Here is a 26,147-nt window from a genome sequence, read left to right as displayed (position 1 = left end):
CCCACCCTGTCTGACTGAAGCAGGGGTTTTTATCACATGACTGAAGTCAGGTGCTCTAATTGGAGTCAGGTGCTCTAATTGGAGTCAGGTGTTCTAGTTAGTCTAAAGCAAATCTTCCGTCCTTGGCAGGGAATAAGGCCCCCTGCTAACACTCTCATGCTGCCCTCTGGCCATGCTGTATCACATACTGTATGCTTACATATAAACACATACAATGCTCTCTCCAGCTTTTACTGACCTCTTGATAGGGGTCGCGTAGCACATTCTGTAACGGCTCAGGAAATACAAACTCTGCCCATTGGATTTCTGTACTACTCTCTAAATCCGATCTCATTTCAATAAAACAATGGCCAGATTGTGTCTAGTACTTACATGGGTGTGCAGGGGGCACAGTGCCCAAAGGCCAAGCAGAACAGGACCCCTTCCCTTGCTTCCACCAAGTAATGTATCTAGAAAGCAAAACTGAACCCCAAGTAACTAAGTAACAGAAAACACACATTTGCCTGAAGATTCAACATTTAATGACCATTAATATTACACAAGAGTTAAAAATTAATCAACAGCTCTAGGAAAATAAAAACAACCCAACAACTGTTTCTGCCCCTCTTTTAAATTTGTTCAATGTAAAATGCAGAAATAAACAAATTTTCATTGAGCAGAAAATCACATGCCATTTTTAAGCACTTTTATTGATCTATCATATGTTACCAGTTGCTTCAACACCCTGTTATTGGACCAATTTATAATCCAACTCAGAAGAAAGCAATATGCAGAATTATGAAGAATAATGTTGGGTGACAATTTATTTTGCTGCTCTTCAAGAGACTTCTGGTTTCTGTACATGAGCAGAACTTGCCTCAGTATGGGAAACTGAAATTAAATGGTAAGTGTTGTTATACATTTTCTAGATCTTATAAAGTGTTAGTTTGCATCCTAGGCTATTAATTTAAGATATTCAGCTGTGTATTTTTATTTCATGAAAAGGTCCCCACCCTTGGCCAGAAACATTTGAAGAAAAAACATCAATATCAAGGGCCCAAGTGATGAAATTCGAGAGAGCCATCCCTCAATATTATATGTTGTGAATTAGGAGCTAATGAACACCACTGAATTGTTTAAATTATCAGGGAAAATATTCCAGTCAACAAAGAAAAAAAATCTATGCATAAGAAACAATTATGATTTGTTTATTTAAAAAAACGTATGGGAAGAAATACTTTTCTGTTTTTTAAAGACATACAGTAATATACACCAGTTCTATAGCCTCTCCATACTGAAAACCTCACAGACATCTATGATTTTTTTAAATTCAGTTTAATTAATGCAGATGTCAAACTCATTGTCAGAAGCCACAGTATTCCCCATATCAATGATTGCCAAATTAATGATCCATGTGCCTCCAATGATTTGCAGAGCACTAGCTGGTGGTCAGTGAAGAACTGGCTGGTCACATGGTTCTGGCTCATCTTCGTTTCCAACTATATAATCACCCTGCGAGCTAACCCGTCCCCCAGCCCCCATCAAATACTTTCTTAATACAGCTTTTCCACATAAGCAATTGCTGGGATTGCCACAGGGTGGTGGTGGTGATGGTAGTGGTTTTTTGCAATTGCAAACAGAAGGAGAGGAGCTATAGGAGTCAATTTCCCTATTGAGATGTGCTTCACATATGAAAATGTTTGAGAAATGTTACCCTGTAAAATCAAAAGCAGATCATATCAGGATTCATCTTCCAGTTGTCATCTGGTCTGGCGAATGGGAAGGAGATTTCTCGTAATGAGAAATAATCCCTTATACTTAAAAGTTTGCTTCTTATTTGCCTCTGACTGTAACTTGTTAATCTTTCCTATGCCCTTTAAATTTGAATAACTCGGTTGTAAGGTTATGTCAATAGGCATTAGAGCTGGTTGAGAATTCTTAACACCTTTTTTTCCACTGAAAAATGATGATTCATCAAAACCTAAATTGTTTGTGAAACAGAGCTGGTTTCTTCAAATCTCCCTTGAAAGTTCAACAAATCTCAACTTGAAAAATTTTGGGGAAAAAATGTTATGAAATGGTCAAAATGTCCTGTTTCCACATTTTCAAACCCCAAATTTTGGGGTGGTGGATTTTTGATACATGGATATTTTCAAGGTTTGGTCATTTTATGTCCCAATTTGGAACAGGAACTTTTTTTGATGTCTCAAACAGTTTCATGGAGCAGGAAAACCATTTCCTACCTACCTGTCATAGGCATCTTTAGAAGCCTGAAAGTAATACTATGCAAAAACAATTGTGTATAAAATCAAGGACCTTAGGAAACAGATCACTCCTTAAAGAAGACTCTTTTTTTTTATTTTTTGGTAGAAATTAATTACAGTTTCACAGACTGTGGTTTAATGAACAAAGCATAATATTCTTCAGATGTCAAACGCAACCAAAACACAGATGAAGAACACTTAAAAATGCATTATTTCCCCCTCTTCCCTCATGGGGTGAAATCAACCTTTCCTTAGCTGTTTCCTGGAATGTTTCAGAAAAGGAAAAAACAAACTATGGCCCTATTAGGGTTAATTCTTTTGCATAGACTGATATGACCATAAACAGGTCAAGTAGCACATGATCTTTTGCTAACATTGTGACTGGGAACAAGAAGAATACAGCCACAATAATACACAGCTGTCAGCTAAAAGTATTGCATAAAGCCATCTTTGACCATGTAGGCTCTTGGCCTTTTGGAAATAGGTCAGCTGCATTGCCAGCATGACAAAGAATATAACAATGTTTAGAATTAGGAAGAGGCGGGTATAAGGAGCCGACATCGATGGAGCACTGCTTCGAGCAGTGCTCACCATTTGTTCCAGGCCAGACTGGCCTTTGATTGATGCACCATTTTGGTGCTTCACATAAGTAATATCTGCAAAATCTAAAAGGTCTTTCATTTCCTCGTCTTCATCTACTGGTAACTCTTTTTGTGCCAGAGTCTGTGCCTTCTGTCGCACTTTTCTTTCATTTACTTCAATTTGTGCAAAGATGTCAGGAACGGCATCGACAAACTTGTAGCCTTTGGCTACCTTTTTGCTTTTCTTTGCCCTGCCTTGCTGCTGTTGCTGCTGCTGGGAGACAGCAAATAACCTATCAATGGCTTCTTCCGTCTGTCTCTTGTCTGAAAATCTCAGCAGGCGTTCAGCAGTCTTTCTAAAGCTATCTGTGTTCCGCACACGAGACAGAATCTGTTTCTCAAGCTGCTGGAAGACAGGTTTGAAATGCTGAAGATTCTGCTCCACAATCTGAACATAATCTTTCACCTCTGATACAGCAGAGTTCCTTATGGTAGAGGTTCGGTCAAATAGAATTTTTTGGTGATCTGCAATAATGTGTGCAAAGACAGAATGGCCTCCATCCTCACCAGTCCACAGGTAAACGGCATAGGCATGCTCACTGGTGGCTATGAAGACATCCAGTTGCTGAGAATCTCCATGGACATTGAAGCTTTGGACATCTATGGAAGGTCCTATGAAGAGGTAAACTGCTCTGGTGATTGGGTTCCGCAGGCGGGTTGTAACATTCACATAGTTTGTTCCATTATATGGGTAGCCCCGGGGATACATTTTTGAGGCAACAGTAGCCGTCTCACTGTAGCCAGTGTCATCCATCCAGTACATCTTATATATCCCATCGTGATGCCTAATAAAAGCCCCGTGGACATCATCAATAACAGTCTCTTCAAAAGGCACATCCACATTGTGGAAGAAGCTGGTGGCTACCTCCAGGGGGCTGTCATTTTCAAGATGAATTAGGTCCACAAGCAACAAAAGCTGGGGATGCAGAAGTAAAAGGTTTCTTTGGAAGTTTTTCAACTTCAGTTTTGGGTTGTAAGCACCCACTCCTTCTCCCCTGATAAAAACCACTCCATTTCTCTCCATAGCGGCGACTACTCTCCCCTGGCAGTCTGCAGCCAGGTCATGTTTGTATTTCAACCACTTTGATGAACAGTCCTCTGTAACCTGCCCTTCCCATGGAGAAAAGCAGCTCTTTGACACAGCTGGAGAAAACATCAACACATTGTTGAAGAAGGTATACTTTGGCCCATACAAGGCTTCTGTTATGAAAGGTACACCATTGGGAGCAAAGGTAAAGGAGTTCTGATCAGGGTGCTCATGGCCAGCATTGAAGTTCCTCCACCCTTTGATCCACTCTTTGTACTTATTCTTATGAACAATATCATATATTGCACGACCTCCCAGTTTTCCAGATTTGAAGGAGAGGAAGGGCCTGTTGATTTCAGCTGGTAATGCACTTCCATACGTTACAACTCCCCAGTCCTCAAAATAATGCAGCTTTGGAATACCATAATCCGGTGGAGGTACGGAGTGCAAGCTTGCATCATACCTGCCAAAAGACAAAGAACATGATTTTACACTTAAACCTTAAATTAGAATTATTTTATTTATTTTGATTTTCCAGCACCTATTCAAAACTCAAGATATTTTGCAATATTTACAAGAAAGAATCGTCTACACTGTAACATTTTTACAAGGATAGGTTGTTGGCTCCAGCCTGGAGAAAAAGTGGACTGCATATCTTTTCATTTGGTCCCTATCCTTTGAACTGTCTGGCTTGGGTAGCCCTACTAGGAGTTAAATTCCTACTGATATAGCTCTCAGGGTCACTGGAACATACTCATCTTCCCCACCATGTCAAACTGCAGTCCTCTTAATTTTAATAACTAATTTAATGCTAGTCTGCAGATAAGAGTTTACACTTGCACCAGAGCACAGCTGTCTTAGTTAAAAGGAGCCACCGGGCCTGAGCAGTCCAATTGCTGGTTGGGTGAGGAAGGACTGGAGAGCTGTGAAATTCTCCAGGTGAGGAGACCTGGGAGAGACCCTGCTCAGGCAGGGAACAGACAGAGAACGCAAGGACCATAACCCACAGGTAATAAAGGTGATGGGACAGAGCGGGAAGCAACCCAGGGAATGCAGCAGCAGCAACTATTAAAGGAAGCAGGACGTGGCTGCTATTTGTAGGGTCCCTGGGTTGGGACCCGGAGTAGGGGGTGGGCCCAGGACCCTCCACAGGCCAAAGGCAAAGTTGGCAAAGCCCGAAGAAGGGGCCAGTTTATTTCTGGAACCCAAGCAAAGGGGTGGAATTTAAACAGGCGCCCGCACATGGGGCTGAAGACACTGAAAAGGATCAAGCATTTTGTTGAACTTTTTGTTATCCTGGGAAGGGATTGGACTTGAAGGAGTGACCCAGCTGAAGAGGTGGGGCAATAAGAACCATCAAAGGCAAAGGCAAAGTGTCTCCAGGGAGAAAGCCCTGGGGTTACTGCTCTATCCCAGAGCAGACACAGACTTAAAGCTAGCCCAGAAGGGGCTGAGAACTGAGCCCAGAGGCAAGGCTGCAGAAACTGACAAGGGCACAGTGACAGGCCCTTTTTCACCTTGGAAAGGGTTCATCTGTTTTAGACTGTGTGTGACTTAGCCAGAGGGCTGAGCCAGTGAAGACCTGCCCGATGAGGGCAACAGCTGACAGAAAAAAGAGAGTTCAGGTTTGCACTCAAATGACAGGAGGCACTCAGGAGAGTGTGCCCCCTCGTATACTGTCTACTCAATTACAAGAAACTCAATTCCTATCATGCACAAGGTGTAATTTCAAGACTCCCCAGGAACGGAAGGATATGGAGAGTTTGAACATTTCAAAAGGATTAGAAATAAACTGAAAATAAATTATAATCCCCCAGTTTTTTTTTTTAAATGATCTTATCCTCTGCCTAGGCAAAAGACAAACCTGTAAGACAGTAGGTATATAAACTAAAGTAATACACTTCAGTTTAAAAAGAAATCGTACCTAAATAAGGTTAATTATTTTTTTATTTCCTTCTGTTTAATATGAGCAGCTATATACTATTTCAGGTATTATTTAAAGGAACAAAACAAATAAAACCAGCATCAATCTCCTAGCAATAACTCCATCCCTAACATAACCAGATGAAAAAGTCTTTTTCCTCATCAGAATACATCTCTCTAATTAATGGCTACCCCCTTCAGGTACTGGCACAAAGACAGGCCTTGGAATATATCTGGTAGGACAACAACTCTCGGTGATTTTGACCAAAGGTGGAAGCTTGTTCCACAGCCAATAGCCCCTCGTGGAGAATGCTCTACAACCACCCCCTTTATTAAATCCAGGAGACTTCAATGCAAGTGCCTCCGCTGACTGCAATAGAAGCACTATGGCACAAGAAGAGTGGGAGTCTTTCAAGCAGGCAAGTCCCAGGACATTTAGGGCTTATTTCTGTGACTCAAATCCACTGAAACATCCCCCTCCTGAATGTTAAGGTATCTTCCCAGGGGAAGGAGTCTCTTTTAACTACAGACTTGCTAGAGGTCCTTGAGTGCATGAGGAGGAGAAAGGGAGCTTGCACTAAATATATAACTAGCACAGCACCCAGAGGGAGCTGACAAGCCATGAATTTTCTCAATGTACATATCTTAATTACAAAAACATATGCATGAAATACACGTTGAGCCACTGTGAGGGAAAAACATGATGCCAGTTTAAACGTTGGATATGTACACACACTACTGACCAGCAAGCACTGGATGTATTAAAGGCCCTAAAAGATTTTCATTTCTTGTCTGCAATGGAATGATCTAGTTTTACAAATTAGGGCTAAGTTGTAAGTTATGTGGAAAATGTGGCTCAAGTCCTGTTCCAGATTTTTTTTTCCATTTTAACATTGCTTACATGCTAATGTATATACCATTTTTTAAAGAATCTATGTTTCTCTCTTTCTTTAAGCATTGGCATTTACATTTAAATTGCATTTAAAAGAAGGAACTGGGTTTTCAATGAGCTTGTAACTAACTACCAAAGCACACAACAAGCTGTAACATGAGTGGAAGAATTTTTTGTTTTTTTTGTTAAAGAACTCATGTAGGAACTTTGGCATAAGAATTTCACTCCCTTTGAAAATGGTTGTCTACAACAATGCAACTAAAAGCACTGCCAACAAACATATGGAAAACAAGTTCTGTACAAGACCTGTGTTGTATGAGTCTATACATTATATGGCTTGAAGAAGTTCTGAGTCTCTTTTAGACTAGACACAGGTACATGACCAGCATAACATCAATTTGTACAGTTCATTACAAAACGGAAGTTAACGGCTTTTGATTAATGCCAAGCAGCTGCCATGTTTCTTTGAAGCCCACTCATTCTGTTTCATACCAGAGAAATTCAGTGTGAAGAGTGCACCACCGCTGCCCTTTGGATGGAGTCCCGGGGCCTTCTGCCACTCGATTCCTTCTGATCTGATCTGCCAACCAATTCCCACTGCCGTTGCGCATGACAAATTTGTCTAGAAACACCAACTGGCTCTCTGGCCCATAGAACCAGTTATAGTTGGAGTCTGCAATTGCCACAGTTCTCTGAAATCCTTGGTAAAAAGTTAAAAGGAACACAAGAACAAGCAAATAAATGAACAAAGACTTGTACTGTAAAGTAAGGATGATGAAACCAAGCATTACAAATGGATTTACCCTTTTAAAGTATTTATAGACATACTCTTGAATGACCCGGTCAGGTTATACAGTAGCTTTTTCCCATTGCTGTAGCATACTTTAATACTCGCCTTTCTTCTTAAACTAAAGAAAGCACAGTGATACAGAAATGTCAAGGAGAAAGGCCCCATCCACTTCCCTTTCTTCACTTTAACCTCTCACAAAGGATAGTATCTGTTTAAAGATTTTGTTTTTCTTATGTCAATCCATGCCCTTTAAAGTAACTATAGCTCACAGAAGCTCCTCAAGGTAAAATGAAATCTATATCTTGAAAAAAACTAAAACAAGTGTGCTTTGTTGTTTAAGTATCTTTCTGAAGCAGATGCCTGAGGTATCATGTGGAGCCTGTGTGAGCCATTCTTCTAATATGGGTGTGTACTGCCATGTCAAAGGTATTCTTGCCTTCTGGGTGGTGTTCAGAATGCAGGGCCAAATCTTCAGCTGATATAAATCAGCATAGCACCACTGACTGTATCAGAACTATGGCCATTTATGACTGCAGAGAACTGGCCCCTAAAATCCATCCAAGTTAGGATTTTGTATTTTTACCCATAGTTTGAGGTTAAATTTGTATTTACAGCAGGCTTCATTAGAAGTCTTCATTAGAAACTTGAGCCCAACTGGAACAAAAATCTCTTCTGAAAGTTGACAAAGTTTGGTTACATTTTTTACAATTAATTTTCATATTTACATCTCTGCACTTTAATTCCAGCTGGGACTTCAAAATAAAAGTATGATTGCAGCATGATCAGAAGAGAAAGTACCAGAAAGTTTGCAACTGTGCTGCCTCTTACAAGATTTCCAGCCTAATTTTGCTAACTCAAGAAGTTACAATAACTCAGAAAAAGTTCAGAGCAGGAACAGAATTTTGGACTACTTATCCAGTCTGAAGCAAACCTCAAACTTTTCAAGTTCTCCCCACATTACTATGTTTCCCATTCTCCCCTTTTAAATCTTTCCTCAGTTCACACTCCTATAGCTGCTTTGCAAAATACTTCATGAGTACTTTATCTTACGTCTCCACACATCCAAGTTGTTTAAATATCATGACTCTTCTGTTCCCACAACACCTAAAATAGATGACCCATGTATCTAAAATGCATGTCCATTCCTTGGTTCTGTCCCAATTTCATTACTGTAATTTCATTCTCATTTAATTCTTCTGTTGGCTTCTACTTGCCTTCCATGTTAAACTTGAGCATCTCATTCTCTGTGCAACTCTATGCCTACCTAAGTCTGTGCTCTTTGTCCTCTCTCATTTTGCTTTGCCCAAGATACTAATTTCACCACTACTTTTGTATCCTCCCATTCTTACCTTCATGCTTTCTGCTAAACCCCCCACCCCCACCCCGCAATGCTGTACTTTATTTCTGGAACATCATCTTTTTGCAGTCCACAGGGCTCCAACTCTTCCCATTTAAATCCCATTTAAATGTTATTGCACCTATGTGAATGATGCTGTCACATACCTATCAAAATACAACAGCTATGGTCTAAGATAGAGTTTTCCTCTGGGTCATCAAGTGTATGTCTTTTAAATTGGAAACTCCTTAGGGCAGGGACTCTGTCTCCTCCATTTCATACAGCGGCAAACACAGGGTCGGCGCTTCCATTTAGGCGACCTAGGCGGTCGCCTAGGGCACTAAGATTTGGGGGTTGGCATTTTGTACTCTCGGCGGCAATTCGGCGGCAGGGGGTCCTTCCGCACTCCAGGTCTTTGGCAGCAATTCTGCGGCGGGTCCTTCACTCGCTCTGGGATGTGCCGCAGAATTGCTGCTGAAGACCCAGAGCACGGAAGGACCCCCCCACCGCAGAAATGCTGCCAACGACCGGGAGCGTGGAAGGACCCCCGCCTAGGGCGCCAAAAACCTGGCGCCGCTCCTGGGTAAACACAGAACTTAACAGTAACTAAGACATAACATGGCCTAGTGCACAGAGAGGATTGGGACTCAGGAGACCTGGGTTCCACTCCCAGCACTGCCACTAATTTGTGGGGTAACCTTGGGCATGTCATTTTGCATCTCTGTTCCTCACTAAAATGAGAATAATGATGAACTTCCTTTGCAAAGTTCTTTGATATCTATTAAATTAAAAGCTAGTAACTACACCTCTACCCCGATATAACACTGTCCTGAGGAGCGTTATAGGTGAAACTGTGTTACATCGAACTTGCTTTGATCCGCCGGAGTGCACAGCCCCGCCCCCCCGGAGTGCTGCTTTACCGCGTTATATCCAAATTTGTCTTATATCGGGTCGCGTTACATCGGGGTAGAGGTGTATTTCTTATTATTTACTGAACATAGTCATTGCCCACTGTGCTGCATGAAACAGCAGAAGACTTGACCTACCCAAAGGATATTATAAGTCCCGTATTTTGGATGTTAAATAGCAATACAGTTTACCACTAGAACCCATGGAATACCTCAAAAACAGAAACCCATGGTCATACTATGTATACCAGAAAATATATTCACTGAACAGAAAACTAAAAACTTGATAGAGCATAGGAAACAAATGATGTATAACTTAATAGAGAGCCTGAAGGTAGTTACTCTTTTGCCCATCAGTCCTAATAATTTTCTTTTCCTGGTACTTTTCCACAGAAAAACAAACTTCTCTTTCATGTGTCTGAGGGACATCTCTCCCCATTTAACCTTCCCAAACTTTCAGCCAGCAAAGGTAGCTTTCCTTTCCACTACCTAACTCTGATAGTAGTTCTGTGCCACAATGACATAAGCCAAAATGCAGGCCCCATCACTGGTGCCTAAATAGTTATATATCTGTATAACCTTAGGCACTCACACTGGAACAATTTGTCCCATGCCTCCTTGGACTGCACTGAGAACCCTACCTATAGAGCTAGTTAATGTTTTTTTACATGAAAAATATTTTAGTCAAAATTGCTTTTTCTTTAAACAAAACTTCTTGGGGAAAAACTGATGTTATGAAAACTTTTTCAACTTTTGTAAAAATGCCTATCAATTTTTTCCATTCCAAAAAACCCTGTTTTCAATGCAATGATTTTTGGTAAGAGAAAATTTTCAGTAACAATTTTGAAAATGATTCTGATAAAATTTCAAGAAAATATATCAAGAGAAAATTCACACACACAAAAAAGCCAAAACAGAAAATGGGTCCATTCCAAAGTTAGAAGCAACTTTGAAATATTAAACTTTTTCATAAAATCATTTTCTTATTTTTTGACCAATTCTAAGGGCAAGCACTTAATAATCAATAGTAGTGTCATTTTCATGCAGGTATATAAAAACATACAGAATGCTGCACTATTTGAGCTATATAAAATTGTACTTTAACTGTGAAACTTGTAATTGATTTAGAAATTAGCAGATGTTCCTTTATCAATCCAAGCTACCTACCTGGCAGGACAGTTCTATACATAAATGCAAAGTGCTCTTTAAGCCACGGGTGATTGAAGTGGTTGATGTCAAAGTGCCTTTGGACAAGAAACATGTACTGAAAGAGAGATCTGGTGGTGTAGCTGCCATAAGCCACTCCTTCATAGAGGGATCCATCTGTAACTTCTCGCAGCAGGACTATAGACTTTTCCATGATTGACAGCACTTGCTTAGTCCACAAGTATGCTTCCTGAAGATAGCCTGAAAGAGGAAGATGTGGATAAAGCTGACACAACTTTATAACATACTGTGCCTCCAGCATATGATTTTTTTAAAACAGGGGTGCTCCAAAGTATGACCTCTGCAGTCCTAAAATATGACCTAAGTCTGCCATCTCCTTGCAGTCGTAGGGTGAGAATAAAACTGACTGCATGCAGATTTTAATTTTTGATGAACCAAGGAGTTTAAGCTTAATTTAGTGAAGAAAATCTGCCAACACCTAATTGTTATTAAGCAAGGACACAAATAAGGGAAGCACACCTTGTACTTTCAAAGAAAGATGTCCCTATTATGCTCAATACACTCACATAGTGAGAATCATCTCTTGCCACATGGGATCATGCATTTGAAATTAAAACAGAATGCAAACAAATCTATTATCTCCACCAGAGGGCTCCAATAATGGAATTATCTGAGTCATTTATTTTTTAGCAATATGATTGCCACAAGTGAAACATTCACAAAATGCACACACCGATGGGTGGGTGCTTAACAGATATGAATGACCATTAACAATAAGAATACTTAATCAAGAAGTTTAAACTTAAGGTGAAATTAAATGATATTACATAGTAGAAGATGTTCCATACTATGTACATTTTTAGAATACTGTACTATCTAAACATGTAAAGATTTCTTCTCAAGAAAAGATTATCAGAGGTCTTACCATTCTGGTCCCTTTTGGCTTGTTCAACAAGTGAGGAGAAGGTGAAGGAAACCCCACATCGTGCCATCTGCCCATGAGCTAGCCAAAATGTGCACCCAGACACAAATATTGAGAGACTAGTAGTGGCAGCAGTAGAGTCTCCAAAGAGAGCAAGGTATGTGGATGTGGAGCACCACTCAATTCTGCATCATCTAGCAGAGATCAGCTGATGCAGGCAGCTGGCACATACTATACCATGCTAAAAGGTGCATTAGTGACTGCTCTGTAAGAACTCCCTTCAATGATCTTAGAGACACTGTGCCATCCTAACACACATAATGCCTCCATTATAGTGATGCACATCACCCTTACTATGTGCTGTGACATAAAAGCCACAATAAATATTTTGGTTGTTAATATTTCTTTAGCATTTCTAATGTGTACCCTTACTGTTGATCTAAAATATCACACTAGGGAGAATTATCGTCTCATGGTTCAGTAGTAGCAGTGCATTTATCATCCTGAAACATACAGTAGGTGGCTGTTACTTGGTTTACAACTATTCCATCCCATCAATCTATTACACATCAGTGTATAAGAAGGAACAAGTAGGCTATTTAATACCATCTCTAGCCAAATGTGGAAAGAGAATTAGTGTTTTCCTTTAGAGAACATTATGTACCAACCTATTGGTTAACCAAATATTTTTCAAAACAACCTGAGTTATTATTTTAACTCAGAAGATCATAATTTATTGAATACTTAGACTGCATCTGGAACTGGGCTCAATTATCAGCTTTGCCACAACCATCACGTCTGACCTTGGGCAAGCCACTTAATCTCTCTGTGTGACAATCCCTCCCATCTATACAACGGAGATAATAATGATTCCTTCGTCTATTTTGTCTATTAGGGCTGTAAGCTGTTTGGAGCAGGACTCAACACAAGTGTTTGTACAATGCCTAGCACAATGGGATCTTGATCTTAATTGGGTCCTCTAGACGCAACTGTAATACTCCTTACATATGGTATGTTATTCACATTGTATAAAGTTATCAGGGCTGGCTCCAGACACCAGCTTATCAAGCAGGTGCTTGGGGTGGCAATTCCGGAGCAGAGCAGCACTTTCAGGTATTCGGCAGGAATTTGGCGGAGGATCCCTCACTCCCACTCAGAGCAAAGGACCTCCCGCTGAATTTCCGCAGATCGCAATTTTTTTGGCTGCTTCAGGGCGGCAAAACCCCTGGAGCCGGTCCTGAAAGTCATACTATTAAAATAAATTAGTTTTATATAATTATGTGTTTACCTCATCTATTTGTTTGCTCTATCATAAGCTAAAAGAGAATACATTTTTAAACAGCATTGTATTGCTAGAAAGACAATCTAAAACTATACTGCAATACTACAATAATTTTTTTTTTTTTTTTTACTTTTTGGAAACTTACAGATATAAACTACAGAATTCAAAATTCTTCCTGAATGCTAATTTTAGTCACTATCTAGGACAGATTTATTCTGCTAATTTTAACTCAAAAGTAATATTTGTTTCATGTTACCAATTCCTAAAAGAATTCGAAGTTGCTAAAAGTAGATGATAGTAGCCACATGTTTACATCAAGTGTTCAACCCAAACTGCAAATTCTGATAAATTCATGATGCCAACCTTGTTGGATGCAAACCATAGTTACTGCTCTTTACTCTCAGAGAAAGTGGGGACAACCCTCAGCTACCACAAAGGGGAAAGATTAGATTATGAGGAATGGGTGAACATTTAGGGGTCCTACTTAGATAAAGCCAACTTCCACACTCTATATGTCAGGGGGAAAAAAAACCCCTTACGTATATCACTATTACTATTTACTATTGTAGGGAAGGTAAAGTATCCTAATCAGTGATCAGTGGCAGGTACAGTACAAATGCTTAACAAAAAGATGGCCCCCACCCCAAAGAATTTTTGATCTATTCACTTGGTCTAAATTAGAAAGACTTGAAGAGCCTACACTTGGATGCTTGGGATGGTCACATTATGTACAATTTGTTATAATACCTACAAGTAGTGATTTGACAATTATTGATCCTCACCTTTACAACAATCTGTACAATTTACACCGTGTGTAACTGATTTTTATATATATATATATATATATATATATATATATATATGAATGAAAACCAGTAGAGTTATATGTGTAACTAATAATTAAAAAAAAGATGCTGAATATAGCTGTACTTTAGCTGATACATACACTTGCACATGTTTACACATGGCTGAATGAGAGGTTGAACACTAACGTGTACAACTTAGAATACATACTCGTATCAGTTCTTGAGACTTTATTCATAACCTACAAACACGACTAACACACTTTAAAAAGAATGTCTCCACTGATTAGTGCATACCTTGATTCATCATAACCAGGCTTCCTGCCAGCAGGGCCATGCAGTTGGTAGGCTGATGGTTATGTAGGTACTGAAAACCCCATCCACGCCTGTATGATGTTTCATACATATATCCTGAAGCATTAGCAATCACCTCAAGAAATCTTTCCTGTTCAGTCTTGCTAAGGTAATTGTACAAGAAGTCATAAGCAGTGGCAAATGCAACCAAAGAGTGAGCAAGAGGGACCTCATCCCATGGAGCATCCTTCACTAACCTGTCAAAGAAGAAAGGTCAATTAATAAATTGAGGTCCAAAGATTTTTCACCAGGCTTTGATGTGTAAGTAATTCAATATCTTTGAAATTAAGTACCTAATGCAGAGTTCAACAGCCTTCTAACAGGAAACAACCTAACTAGTTTTCATCTGAAGCTTGATGAATTTATGAATGGGGTTTTATAGGACAGGGTTGCCTGAAATACTAGGGGACTGGATTTAATAACACAGATGGTCACTTCCAGTCCTATGACGTATGTTCCTAACACATAGAACATGCTATCTATTAACTCTCTCTGGAGCATTTCACTTGTTTCTAAATAGATACAGCAGTCATCCCTAAAAGCTCATTAGTTGCATTAGATAAATGAATTCCTTTTCCATAGATAAATGGATATCTTTACCTCAGTATCTGCAGTATTCTAGGCTTTGCAGCAGGAGTAGATATGTGGAAAATTAGGTAATATTACAGGTATTGAGGTAATATCCATTTATCTGAGGTAAAACTGGTAAATTTCAAGGATGACCTCTAATCTGAAAGTAATAACATAAACTTAATATTCTTCTCAATGTTTGTTACAATCTTTTATTTTTAAGTGAATTTAATGCTGGTGAAAAGTATCTGTGTGGTGGCCTTCTGGAGTCTTCTATAATAGCACAGTATATCTTTCCAGAGCAAGTATTACATGGGCAGAAACAGTGCAAACTATTCTATACTGACCTGCTGTGATGGGGAATACAAACCCCACACTGGAAAGGAAGGGATTAAGAGCTTCTCTGGGCCCAGGTAGCCCCATCTTGCTGCACATGCAAAGCCTGCAAAAGCTGGATGATAAGGTTGCCAGGCACAGAATCATAGAAGATTAGGGTTAGAAGAGACGTCAGGAGCAGGAACAACACCAACTAAATGATCCCAGCCGGGCCTTAAAAACCTCTAAGGATGGAGATTCACCATCTTCCCAGGTAACCCATTTCGGTGCTTCACCACCGTCCTACTGAAATAGTGTTTCCTAATATCCAACTAGACCCCCCCGCCCCCCCCGAAACTTGAGACCATTGATTCTTGTTCTGTCATCTGCCACCACTGAGAAAAGATGAGCTCCATCCTCTTTGGAACCTCCCCCTTCAGATAGTTGAAGGCTGCTATCAAATCTCCCCTCACTCTTCTCTTTTGCAGACTAAACAAGTCCCATTCTCTCAGCTTCTTCTCGTAAGTCATGCCCCAGCCCCGATTCCATTGCCCTCCGCTCGACTCTCTCCAATTTGTCCACATCCTTTCTGTAGTGGGAGGCCCAAAACTGGACGCAATACTCCAGATGTGGCCTCACCAGTGTCAAATAGAGGGGAATAATAACTTCCCTCGATCTGCTGGCAATGCTCCTACTAATGAAGCCCAATAAGTGGTTAGCCTTCTTGGCAACAAGGGTACGCTGCTGACTCATATCCAGCTTCTCATCCACTGTAATCCCCAGGTCCTTTTCTGAAGAACTGCTGCTTTGTCAGTTAGTCACCAGCCTGTAGCAGTGCATGGGATTCTTTAGTCCTAAGTGCAGGACTCTGCACTTGTCCTTGTTGAACCGCATCAGATTTCTTTTGGCCCAATCTTCCAATTTATCTAGGATACTCTGGACTCTATCCCTACCCTCCAGCATATCTACCTCTCCCCACAGTTTAGTGTCATCTGCGAACGCTGAGGGTGCAGTCCATCCCATCATCCAGATCATTAATAAAGATGTTGAACAAAACTAACCCCAGGACTGACCCCGGGGCACTCCACTTGATACCGGCTGCCAACTAGATATTGAGCTGTTGATCACTACTCTTTGAGCTTGACAATCTAGCCAGCTTTCTATCCACCTTATAGTCCATTCATCCAATCCATACTTTTGTAACTTGCTGGCAAGAATACTGTGGGAGACCTTATCAAAAGCTTTGTTAAAAGTCAAGATATATCACATCCACTGCTTTCCCCAAATCCACAGAGCCAGTTATCTCATCATAGAAGGCAATCAGGTTGGTCAGGCATGACTTGCCTTTGGTGAATCCATGTTGACTGTTCCTGATCACCTTCCACTCCTCCAAGTGCTCTTGGTCAAAAATGGACCCTGGTGGCTCTGGTCAGCACTGCTGATTGGGCCGCTAAAAGTCCAGTCAGTGGCACAGTGGGGCTAAGGCAGGCAGGCTCCCTGGCTATGTGTGGCTCCCAGAAGCAGCCAACATGTTCTTTCGGCTCCTAGATGCAGGGGCAGTCAGGGAGGCGCCGTGTGCTACCCTCACCCTGGGCACTGGCTCCGTAGCTCCCATTGGCTGGGAACTGTGACCAAAGGGAATTGCACTGGCAGAGCCTGTGGGCATAGACAGCACGCAGACCTGCCTGGCTGCACCTCTGCTTAAGGGCTGCAGGGACATACCGGCTGCTTCAGGGAGCCACCTGAAGTAAGGTAAGTGAGCCCACACCCCAACCCCTTGCCCCAGCCCTGAGCCCCCTCCTGCACCCTAACTCCCTCCAGCAGCCCACACCCCTCATCCTCTTCTGCATTCCAAACCCCTCGGCCCCACCCCCCAGCCTGGAGCCCTCTCCTGCATCCCACACCCCTCATCCCGGCCCCACTCCAGAGCCCACACCCCCAGCCAGAGCCCTCACTTTCTTCTGCACCCCAACCTCTTGCCCCAGCTCAGTGAAAATGAGCAAGTGAAAAAGGGTGGGGGGGGGAGAGTGAGCAAGGGAGGGAGGAGGGATGGAGTGAGTGGGGTTGGGGTCTTGAAGAAGGGACATAGCCTTGGGGAAAGCACGGGGCAGCGGTTTAATGTGGTTTTCTACAATCAGAAAGTTGGCAACCCTGCTGGAGGAGGAAATTTAAAAGTGAAGCAAAGCAGCTCACTAGCAGGCAGACAGTGCAAGTGAGCTGACTTGCCCTCTCAGCTCCTGGGAAGGAACTCCATAGGAGCTGTTGCTGCCTGAGACCTGGCGATGATAGCCTAACCAAGTGCGCAAAGAGATCACTGATTCTCTGAGCGTCAGGAATTTCATCTTTATGTTCAATCCTTTACTTTACCCTGTGGGAAGAAAGGGGACTAGTAGGAAGTGATCCAGAGAAAGAGCTGCACAGCACCCCCTGGTGCAGAACTTAAGTGCCTACCATTGGGCTCTAATTTGGAGCCTGGTGGAGAGGGTGGGCCTGGGCTTCCTGACTACTCCCTAAAGAGGGATCATTACAGGAATCTACCCCTCGGTGAGGAACTTAGTTGGGGGAAGACCTGGAAGATATAAAGTTCTGGACCACAAGACCATGAGCCAAGGAGGAAACCCTGAATCCTTCATTTGGTCCTGAAGACTTACCCGTTATTGAACTCTTCTTTTATATACCCTGAAAGGGGTGGACTTGAAAATGTGACCTCGACAAAGGGCTGAGTCACTTAAAGGACAGACCACTGCAGAGTGGAGCAGTAGTGGAAAAGGGGAATGCTCTGTGAGGAAGTCAACTTGCCACTCCAGCCTTACCGCTAAGCAGTATTGGCAGTGAGTGTTCCCCTTCACACCTGCCAATATTCCTCATCCCTGACCTAGAGGGGCCACTTCCAGAAGTCTCCATGCTCAATCAGTTCTTGGACTCTCTGTTAAGAGTGCCAACTGTGAATGAGCTTTTTGGAATATGGACACCTGGTCCACCAGGAAGTAGATTCAGGCCACTACTGTATTTCACGTAGGCCATCAAACAGTCATGGAATTGAGCTATGCCAGAGTAAGTAAGGGAGACTTTGGCCTATCAATATGAAAGTAAATTTACACATTTAAAATCATCAAAAATACAAAATTCAAACAAATACACGAAATAGCTGGAATAAAATGCTATTATTCAAAAATCTGATTTGCCTGTGTGAAGAATAACAAGAATAATAATTGTGCGAAGCCTAACAAAGGATTAAATTTAAACAGGGAAAAATTTGCAGAGCAAAGGATTCTCATAATCAATAGTATCAAGTACATTTCAAACTTGTTTTGCAGAGCAGCATTTGAAGGAATATATCCTGAATATCAATACTTGGTATGAGAAATAAGCAACTGCTTGCAGAGCTTTCAGTTCTCTTTAACCTCTACTCATTCACCTTACAATGTTTTTTATTTATAAAAATACATTTTGAACACTTACCGGGGGGAGGGAGGGAAGGAGGGGTGAAACCTGGCCCCAATGCAGCTAAAGGGAGTTTTATCATTGACTTTAGTGGGGCCAGGATTTCAACTTAAACTTTTATAAATAGCAGACTAAACAGGTATGCTAGAGTTCTGATGGAATATGATTAAAGAAGCCTGTACACTCATTCATTTATTAATACTGTGGAGTCACTAAGAACATAAAAGCTACCACACTGGGTCAGATCATGGTCCAATTTGCCCAGTATCCTGTCTCCGACAGTGCCCTATACCAGAGCTTCAGAGGGATTGTACAAAACAGGGCAATTATGGAGTGATCCAGTCTTCCACTCCTGGCTTCTGGCAGTCAGAGGTTTAGGGTTGACCCAGAGCATGGGGTTGCATCCCTGACCATCTTGACTAACAGCCACTGATGGACCTGTCCTCCATGAACTTATCCAGTCCTTTTTGAATGAAATTATGCCTCTGGCCATCAGAACATCTCATGACAATGAGTTCCACAGGATGATTGTGCATTGTGTAGAAAAAGTACTTCCTCTTGTTTTTTATTAAATCTGCTACCTATTAATTTCATTGGGTGGTAACCCCGTTTTTGTTTGTATTGTGTGAAAGTGTAAATAACACTTCTCTATTCATTTTTTTCCACATACATAATTTTATAGACCTCTCTCTATCATATCCCCCTTAGTCATCTCTTTTCTATGATGAACAGCTCTAAGCTCTTAAATCTTTCTTTGTATGGAAGCCACTGCACACCCTTGATCATCTCTGCTGACCTTCTCTGAACCTTCTCCACTGCCACTATATTTGTTTTGAGATGGGGCAACCAGAACTGGACACAGTATTCAAGGTGTGAGCACATCGTAGATTTCTATAATGGAATTATACTCTGTCTTATTTTCTATCCCTTTCCTAAAATATAAAGATAGACAACTAAAGGTGTGGTGGAGTTATCTTTAAGACGATGTCTTAACTATTATCCTTTCCCAAATCCTTACATGTACATTCTGTTCCTCAACAACTTCTGTCATTTCCTGCCAAATCAAACTCTAAATCTAGTAACCAGGGCTTGTTGCCAGGTGCAACAAAGTTTCTCACTGGAGTTTACAGTTGTTCAGTGTAGAAGAGCTGTAGCCCTTACAGCCAAAGGTTTTACACATTTTCCCTAGAAACTCATCATTTCCATTTGACAACAGCAAACATTTCCAAATAAATTAACTGAGACGGTAACTGACTTAGGTAAACAAGTCTGCACACATCCACGGTGTTTTTTTGTTTTTTTTTTTCACTGTCTCCTCAGAGCCACAAAACTTGGAAAGTCTGGTTAATCCATTATATACGTTTGCATCTTTCTTTTGCACTAAAATGACTCTGAACTATGTGGTCTTATTAATGATGAGGTAGATTTCTTTGTAGTTTAAATGTTACATTCTGCCTGACTTACAATCTCATGAAATACCATTGACTTTGACGGAATTGCATGATGTACAATTCAGGACAGAATTTAGACCCATTAATTCATTTTGGGTGCAGAATGCTTTTACGAAAAATTTAATTTACACCAACAGAGCATGGGAGCTCAGAAGGTGAATTCTCCTCTGTCAAACACAGAAGGTGCCTCTTGTGGCTATTAGACATTGTCTACATTAGAAAATGCTATACACATTTTCCAGCAATGGTGTACAACCGCATACAACGAGGAGTCCTTGTGGCACCTTAGAGACTAACAGATTTATTTGCGTATAAGCTTTTGTGGGCTAGAATCCACTTCATCAGATGCATGGAGTGGAAAATACAGGAGCAGGTATAAATACAGGAAAAGATGTGAGTTGCCTTACCAAGTGTGAGGTCAGACTAATGAGACAATTCAATTGAAAGCAGGATACCAAGGAAGGAAAAATAACTTCTGAAGTGGTAATGAGAGTGGCCCATTTCAGACAGTTGACAAGAAGGTGTGAATAACAGTAGGGGAAAAATAGTATTGGGGAAATTAGGTTTAGGTTTTGTAATGTCTGTTTTTGCTGATACAAATTAACACAGCTACCACTCTGAAAAATGCATACCGAATCCCAGAGTTTTCACCTCTGTGTCGTGAACAGCTGATCAGTGTACAGACCCTTGAACAAGTATTCGGAGACCCCTTATTTTCAAATCATGTTATTTTGGTTCTCACTAGATCTTTGCACATTCAAAGCTCAGTCAGTGTTCAGGAGGCAGAGGTGCCATTGTAAGTGCCTTATCCTGGAACAGCTTAAATATGGCAGGGGCCAACCGGTGAACTACAGTAAATTAACGAGAATGGAACCATTTTAGAGCTAAGTTCAAAGCTCAACTTCACTGTAAGTGGAAGCATCTTTACAAACAATCACAGCTTGTATACTGGAATCAATGTAAACAATTTGGCGATCTTTCGCCTTACTTCATCATAAATGGAATAGTACTGCTAGAGTTCACAGTATCTGGGTTCTACTGTGGTAATTTTAGGTTAGAATCAACATAAGAAACGTAAGAATGGCCCATACTCGGTCAGACCAAAGGTCCATCTAGCCCAGTATCCTGTCTTTCGACAGTGGCCAATGCCAGGTGTCCCAAAGGGAATGAACAAAACAGGTAATCATTGAGTGATCCACCTCCTGTTGCCCATTCCCAGCTTCTGGCAAACAGGGGCTACGGACACCATCCCTGGACATCCTGGCTAATAGCCATTGATGGACCTATCCTCCATGAATTTATCTAGTTCTTTTTTGAACTTTGTTGTAGTCGTGGTCTTCACAAAATCCTCTGACAAGGATTTCCACAGGTTGACTGTGCGTTGTGTGAAAAAATACTTCCTTTTGTTTGTTTTAAACTTGCTGCCTATTAATTTCATTAGGTGACCCCTAGTTCTTGTGTTATGAGGAGTAAATAACACTTCCTTATTTACTTTCTCCACACCAGTCATGATTTTACATACCCCTATCATATCCCTCCTCAGTCGTCTCTTTTCCAAGCTGAAAAGTCCCTCTCTTATTAATCTCTCCTTATATGGCAGCCAGTCCATACCCCTAATCATTTTTGGTGCCCTTTTCAGAACCTTTTCCAAGTCTAATGTATCTTTTTTGAGACGGGGCGACCACATCTGCATGCAGTATTCAAGATGTGGGAGTACCATGGATTTATACAGAGGCAATATGATATTTTCTGTCTTATTATCTATCCCTCTCTTAATGATGCTGAACATTCTGTTCACTTTTTTGACTGCCACTGCACATTGAGTGAATGTTTTCAGAGAACTATCCACAATGACTCCAAGATCTCTTTCTTGAGTGGTAACAGCTAATTTAGACCCCATCATTTTATATGCATAGTTGGGATTGTTTTCCAAGGTGCATTACTTTGCATGAAGTGTAGAATACTACTAATTCAAATATTAAAACATTCTGAGTGAATGTGAGTTCATTACAAACATGTTTTTTAACAAAATAAGGAATTTCAGCTACCCAGGAGAGGGTCAGATTTGCTCCCTTTTCAGTGAATTTAACTTGGCCTTTTGATATATAAAAGTCCTTGCCTTTCTGTCTGTCAGAAACTTCCTCTAGATTCTACACTGAAGTAGACAACATTGGCACAAGTAGTTACACGCCCAAGACAAACTTTACATCAGTAGACTACCTGCCCAAGCTTAAACTAAATCATTCTGCAATAACACTAAATAGTAACTTGTCCGACAACAAGAATGAATCACTAACTTGTCTCCAATAGAAAGTATCAAATCAAAGAAGATCAAACTTAACACACTGTTTTAACAGTCATGGAAAAGAGCCAATCTCTATACTTATGATGAAGCTTGTATTTCATGGGCCAGATTTTTAGCTGGTAAATCAGCATTCCATTAATGTAATTAACTTCAATAGAGCTATTCTAATTCACACCACCTGAGGATCTGACCCACAGACTCTAACACAGAAAGCAAGGTACAAAAGCAGCACAAGAAATTTAAACTTGCCCTGATACTCATGAAACTTCAACAAATATGTGACTCACATTAAGCCAAACTGAAACCTGAAAAATCTGTTAGCCAGGTGACACATTTCTTAAATGACAGCTGAAACCCCCAGGTCCACTGCCCAGATGGAACACCTAGCTCCTAAAGAAATGCACCAAGGGAGTTGCTGCTGACATAGTGTAGAAATGAATGCACAAATATTTTGTGATCATGTATCTAGAGGTCAGGGTTCATGATGTACTCATTTAACAATGAATTTGCATCTGACTTTTTGGGGCATGGAGGGGAGAAGGGTTACTTATAGTTAGAGACATTTAAAGAGGTCAGCATCCCATTCTAAGTAGTCAACCATAAAAACAGGATAATGGAGGACGGTGATGTCAATTCCAGGTAACTGTGGTGGGCACAGTAGAAGGGTTTTATTTTAAAAGGTTAGCAAACTGCTCCCTGTCATCCCCCGTACACTTTAATCACTTCACTGCTGTTTCACATACCTAGCATGGCATGAGTTACAATGAATATTCACAGGTATGTCATCATTGGCAGATATATCATCTCTTTCAAGTGACAAGGTGGAACCCTAGCATGTCAGAGAATATCATCACGTTACTGCCTCACACAGGCTGCAGGAAAAAAATAATCCAATGGTGTTATTGGGACTCATGTTGAGCCAATTATCATGAGCTATGTGGTGCACATAGGCAGCTCCAAGTGTAGACATGGCCTTAGTGACCTATATAAATGAAGACAGTTCTTGATGGACAAACACCTGCATCACAACAACTGGAACCCTTGCTGCAAGTCACAGAAGTGAAAATGGTCAACCATTATATGGTTCCAGAAACTGAACTCCCCTCTCACTCCTAGAGCAATTCTTCTAGGTCAGAGGAAGACCAAGTATTGGGTAGGACCATTACTCAATGAGAGGGGGGAAAATAATAACAGAAAATGTGGAAATGGCTTAATGATTTATTTGTTTCAGTTTTCACCAAGAAGGTTGGTCATGGTTGGACGTCTAACAAAGTGAATGTCAGCGAAAATGATGTAGGATCAGAGGCTAAAATAGGAAAAGAACAAGTTAAAAATTACTCAGAAAACTAGATGTCTTCAAGTCACCAGAATATTCAAGGAGCTGACTGAGGAAATATCTGAGCCATCAGAGATTATCACTGAAAAGTAATGGAAGAGGGGAGACTGGGAAAGGGCAAATATAGTGCCAATCTATAAAAAAGGAAATAAGGACAACCTGGGGAATTACAGACCAGTCAGTTTAACTTCTGTACCCTGAAAGATAATGGAGCAAATAATTAAGCAATCAATTTGCAAATACCTAGAACAGGGGTGGGCAGACTTTTTGGGCCGAGGGCCACATTTGTGTGGGGAAATTGTATGCAGGGCTGGGGCAGGGGGTTGGGGTGCAGGAGTGGTGCGGCATGTATGAGGGGGCTCAGAGCAAGGAGTTGGGGTGCAAGGTGCAGGCAGGAGGCTTAGGGCAGGGAGTTGAGGGGTGGGGTGCAGGAGGGGTTCAAGCTCCAGCCTGGTGCTGCTTACCTCAAATTGCTCTGGGGTGGCAGCGGCACGCACCGGGTCCAGGGCAGGCTCCCTGCATGCTTGCCCTGTCCCCGGACCCGTGCCACTCCAGGAAGCACTGTGGCCCCTGGAGGTGGGAAGGAGGGGGATGGAAGGCTGCACATGCGCTGCCCTTGCCGCACTGCAAGGTACCTCCCCCAAAGCTCCGATTGGCCACGGTTCCCCATTCCTGGCCAATGGGAGCTGTGGGGGGCTGTGCCCAGATGGGGGCAATCCCATAGGCTGGATCCAAAGCTGTAGTTTGCCCCCTCCTGATCTAGAAGATAATAAGGTGATAAGTAACAGTCAGCATGGATTTGTCAAGAATAAACTGGGTCAAACTAAACTGATAGCTTTCTTTGACAGGGTAACAAGCTTGTACATCATGCTAAGTTATCTGGACAAACTGGAGAAATGGTCTGAAGTAAATAGGATGAAATTCAATAAGGACAAATACAAAGTACTCCACTTAGGAAGGAACAATCAGTTACATACATTACAAAATGGGAAATGACTGCCTAGGAAGGAGTACTGTAGAGAAGGATCTGGGGGTCATAGTGGATCATAAGATAAATATGAGTCAACAGTGTAACACTGTTACAAAAAAAGAAAACATCATTCTGGGATGTATTAGCAGGCATGTTGTAAGCAAGACACGAGAAGTAATTCTTCCACTCTACTCCATGCTGATTAGGCCTCAACTGGAGTATTGTGTCCAGTTCTGGGTGCCACATTTCAGGAAAGATGAGAACAAACTGGAGAAAGTCCAGAGAAGAGTGACAAAAATTATTAAAGGTCTAGAAAACATGACCTAAGAAAAAAATTGGGTTTGTTTAGTCTGGAAAAGAGAAGACTGAGAGGGGACATGATAACAGTTTTCAAGTTTGTTACAAGGAGGAGAGAGAAGAATTGTTCTTCTCGACCAGTGAGGATAGGACAAGAAGCAATGGACTTAAATTGCAGCAAGGGAGGTTTAGGTTGGACATTAGGAAAAACTTCCTAACTGTCAGAGTGGTTACGCACTGGAATAAATTGCCTAGGGAGCTTGTGGAATCTCCATCAATGGACATTTTTAAGAGCAGGTTAGACAAATACCAGTCAGGGGTGGTCTAGATAATACTTAGTCCTGCCATGAGTGCAAGGGACTGGACTAGGTGACCTCTCAAGGTCCCTTCCAGTCCTATGATTCTATGATTTGGAAAACACACTGCTGGTTAAGAATTGGGAAAGTTGTAATTACCTGTTCTGTGGATAAACAGATTTTGTTTCTTGGGCTGTCAATCTACCCCTAACACTAAAATATTAAAATTAGAAATACTGGATGTATTTATATCTTCAGAGAAAGGTTAAAAATATCCCTGGGAGGGGATATCCCTGAATAACAGAAACTCTATTTGCCACAAATAAAAAGTGACAGCAAGCAGGATGAACCACTTAGTGACCATAATCTTACTGAGTATTTGGCTAAACAGAGTCATCCACAGTTTTTGCTTGGGAGAAGGCTTAACAGAAAAACTCAGAAGGAAGAGACATCTCTTAGAACTACTCTTACTGCTCCAGAATCTGCCATGCAATTAGGACTTACTTTACATTTCCCAAAGAAAGGAGAATAGATATTTTTTAGAGGTGGCAACAGAAGGAAGACATGAAGGAGATCACGCAAACATGAAAACTTATTCTAAGGAGTTACCACTATTATAGTAAACTCTTTGTAAACTTTGGATAAGGCAAGATATGCATCCAAAATATACTAGATTCCATGCAGTTAGGAAGGAAGGATTACTTGAATTTTCTGAACAGACTCAGGAACAGCTTTCATTCATAGGCCTTAAATGTATCCTTATAAATAGAGGCAAATCAAAAAAATATATACTTATGGTTTACATATGGTAAATGATACTGTAGTACAAAAATGCATATCATTTAGAAGAGGCACCTATTGGAAGCTTGCCAAAC

The 26,147-nt window shown here is 41.1% G+C and overlaps 1 protein-coding gene across 3 annotated transcripts in view; it reads right to left on the bottom strand.

The window, feature by feature from the left end:
• Nucleotides 1-498: 498 nt before the first annotated feature.
• DSE (dermatan sulfate epimerase) overlaps nucleotides 499-26,147 on the bottom strand; it is a 50,084-nt gene continuing 24,435 nt past the window's right edge. For all 3 annotated transcript variants that reach the window (XM_032778967.2, XM_032778969.2, XM_032778968.2), the window contains exons 3-6: nucleotides 14,232-14,485; nucleotides 10,928-11,167; nucleotides 7,219-7,426; nucleotides 499-4,374 (exon numbers count right to left, since the gene is read on the bottom strand). In XM_032778967.2, the coding sequence (XP_032634858.1) occupies nucleotides 2,613-4,374; nucleotides 7,219-7,426; nucleotides 10,928-11,167; nucleotides 14,232-14,485 (2,464 nt within the window). In that variant the 3' untranslated portion in view covers nucleotides 499-2,612. The remainder of the gene's footprint in view (nucleotides 4,375-7,218; nucleotides 7,427-10,927; nucleotides 11,168-14,231; nucleotides 14,486-26,147) is intronic.

The sequence above is a fragment of the Chelonoidis abingdonii genome, chromosome 3 (assembly GCF_003597395.2).
Source record: "Chelonoidis abingdonii isolate Lonesome George chromosome 3, CheloAbing_2.0, whole genome shotgun sequence".
Classification (NCBI taxonomy): Eukaryota; Metazoa; Chordata; order Testudines; family Testudinidae; genus Chelonoidis; species Chelonoidis abingdonii.
The sequence above is the reverse complement of the archived record's forward strand: the minus strand, read 5'-3'. Positions and strand labels throughout refer to the sequence as shown.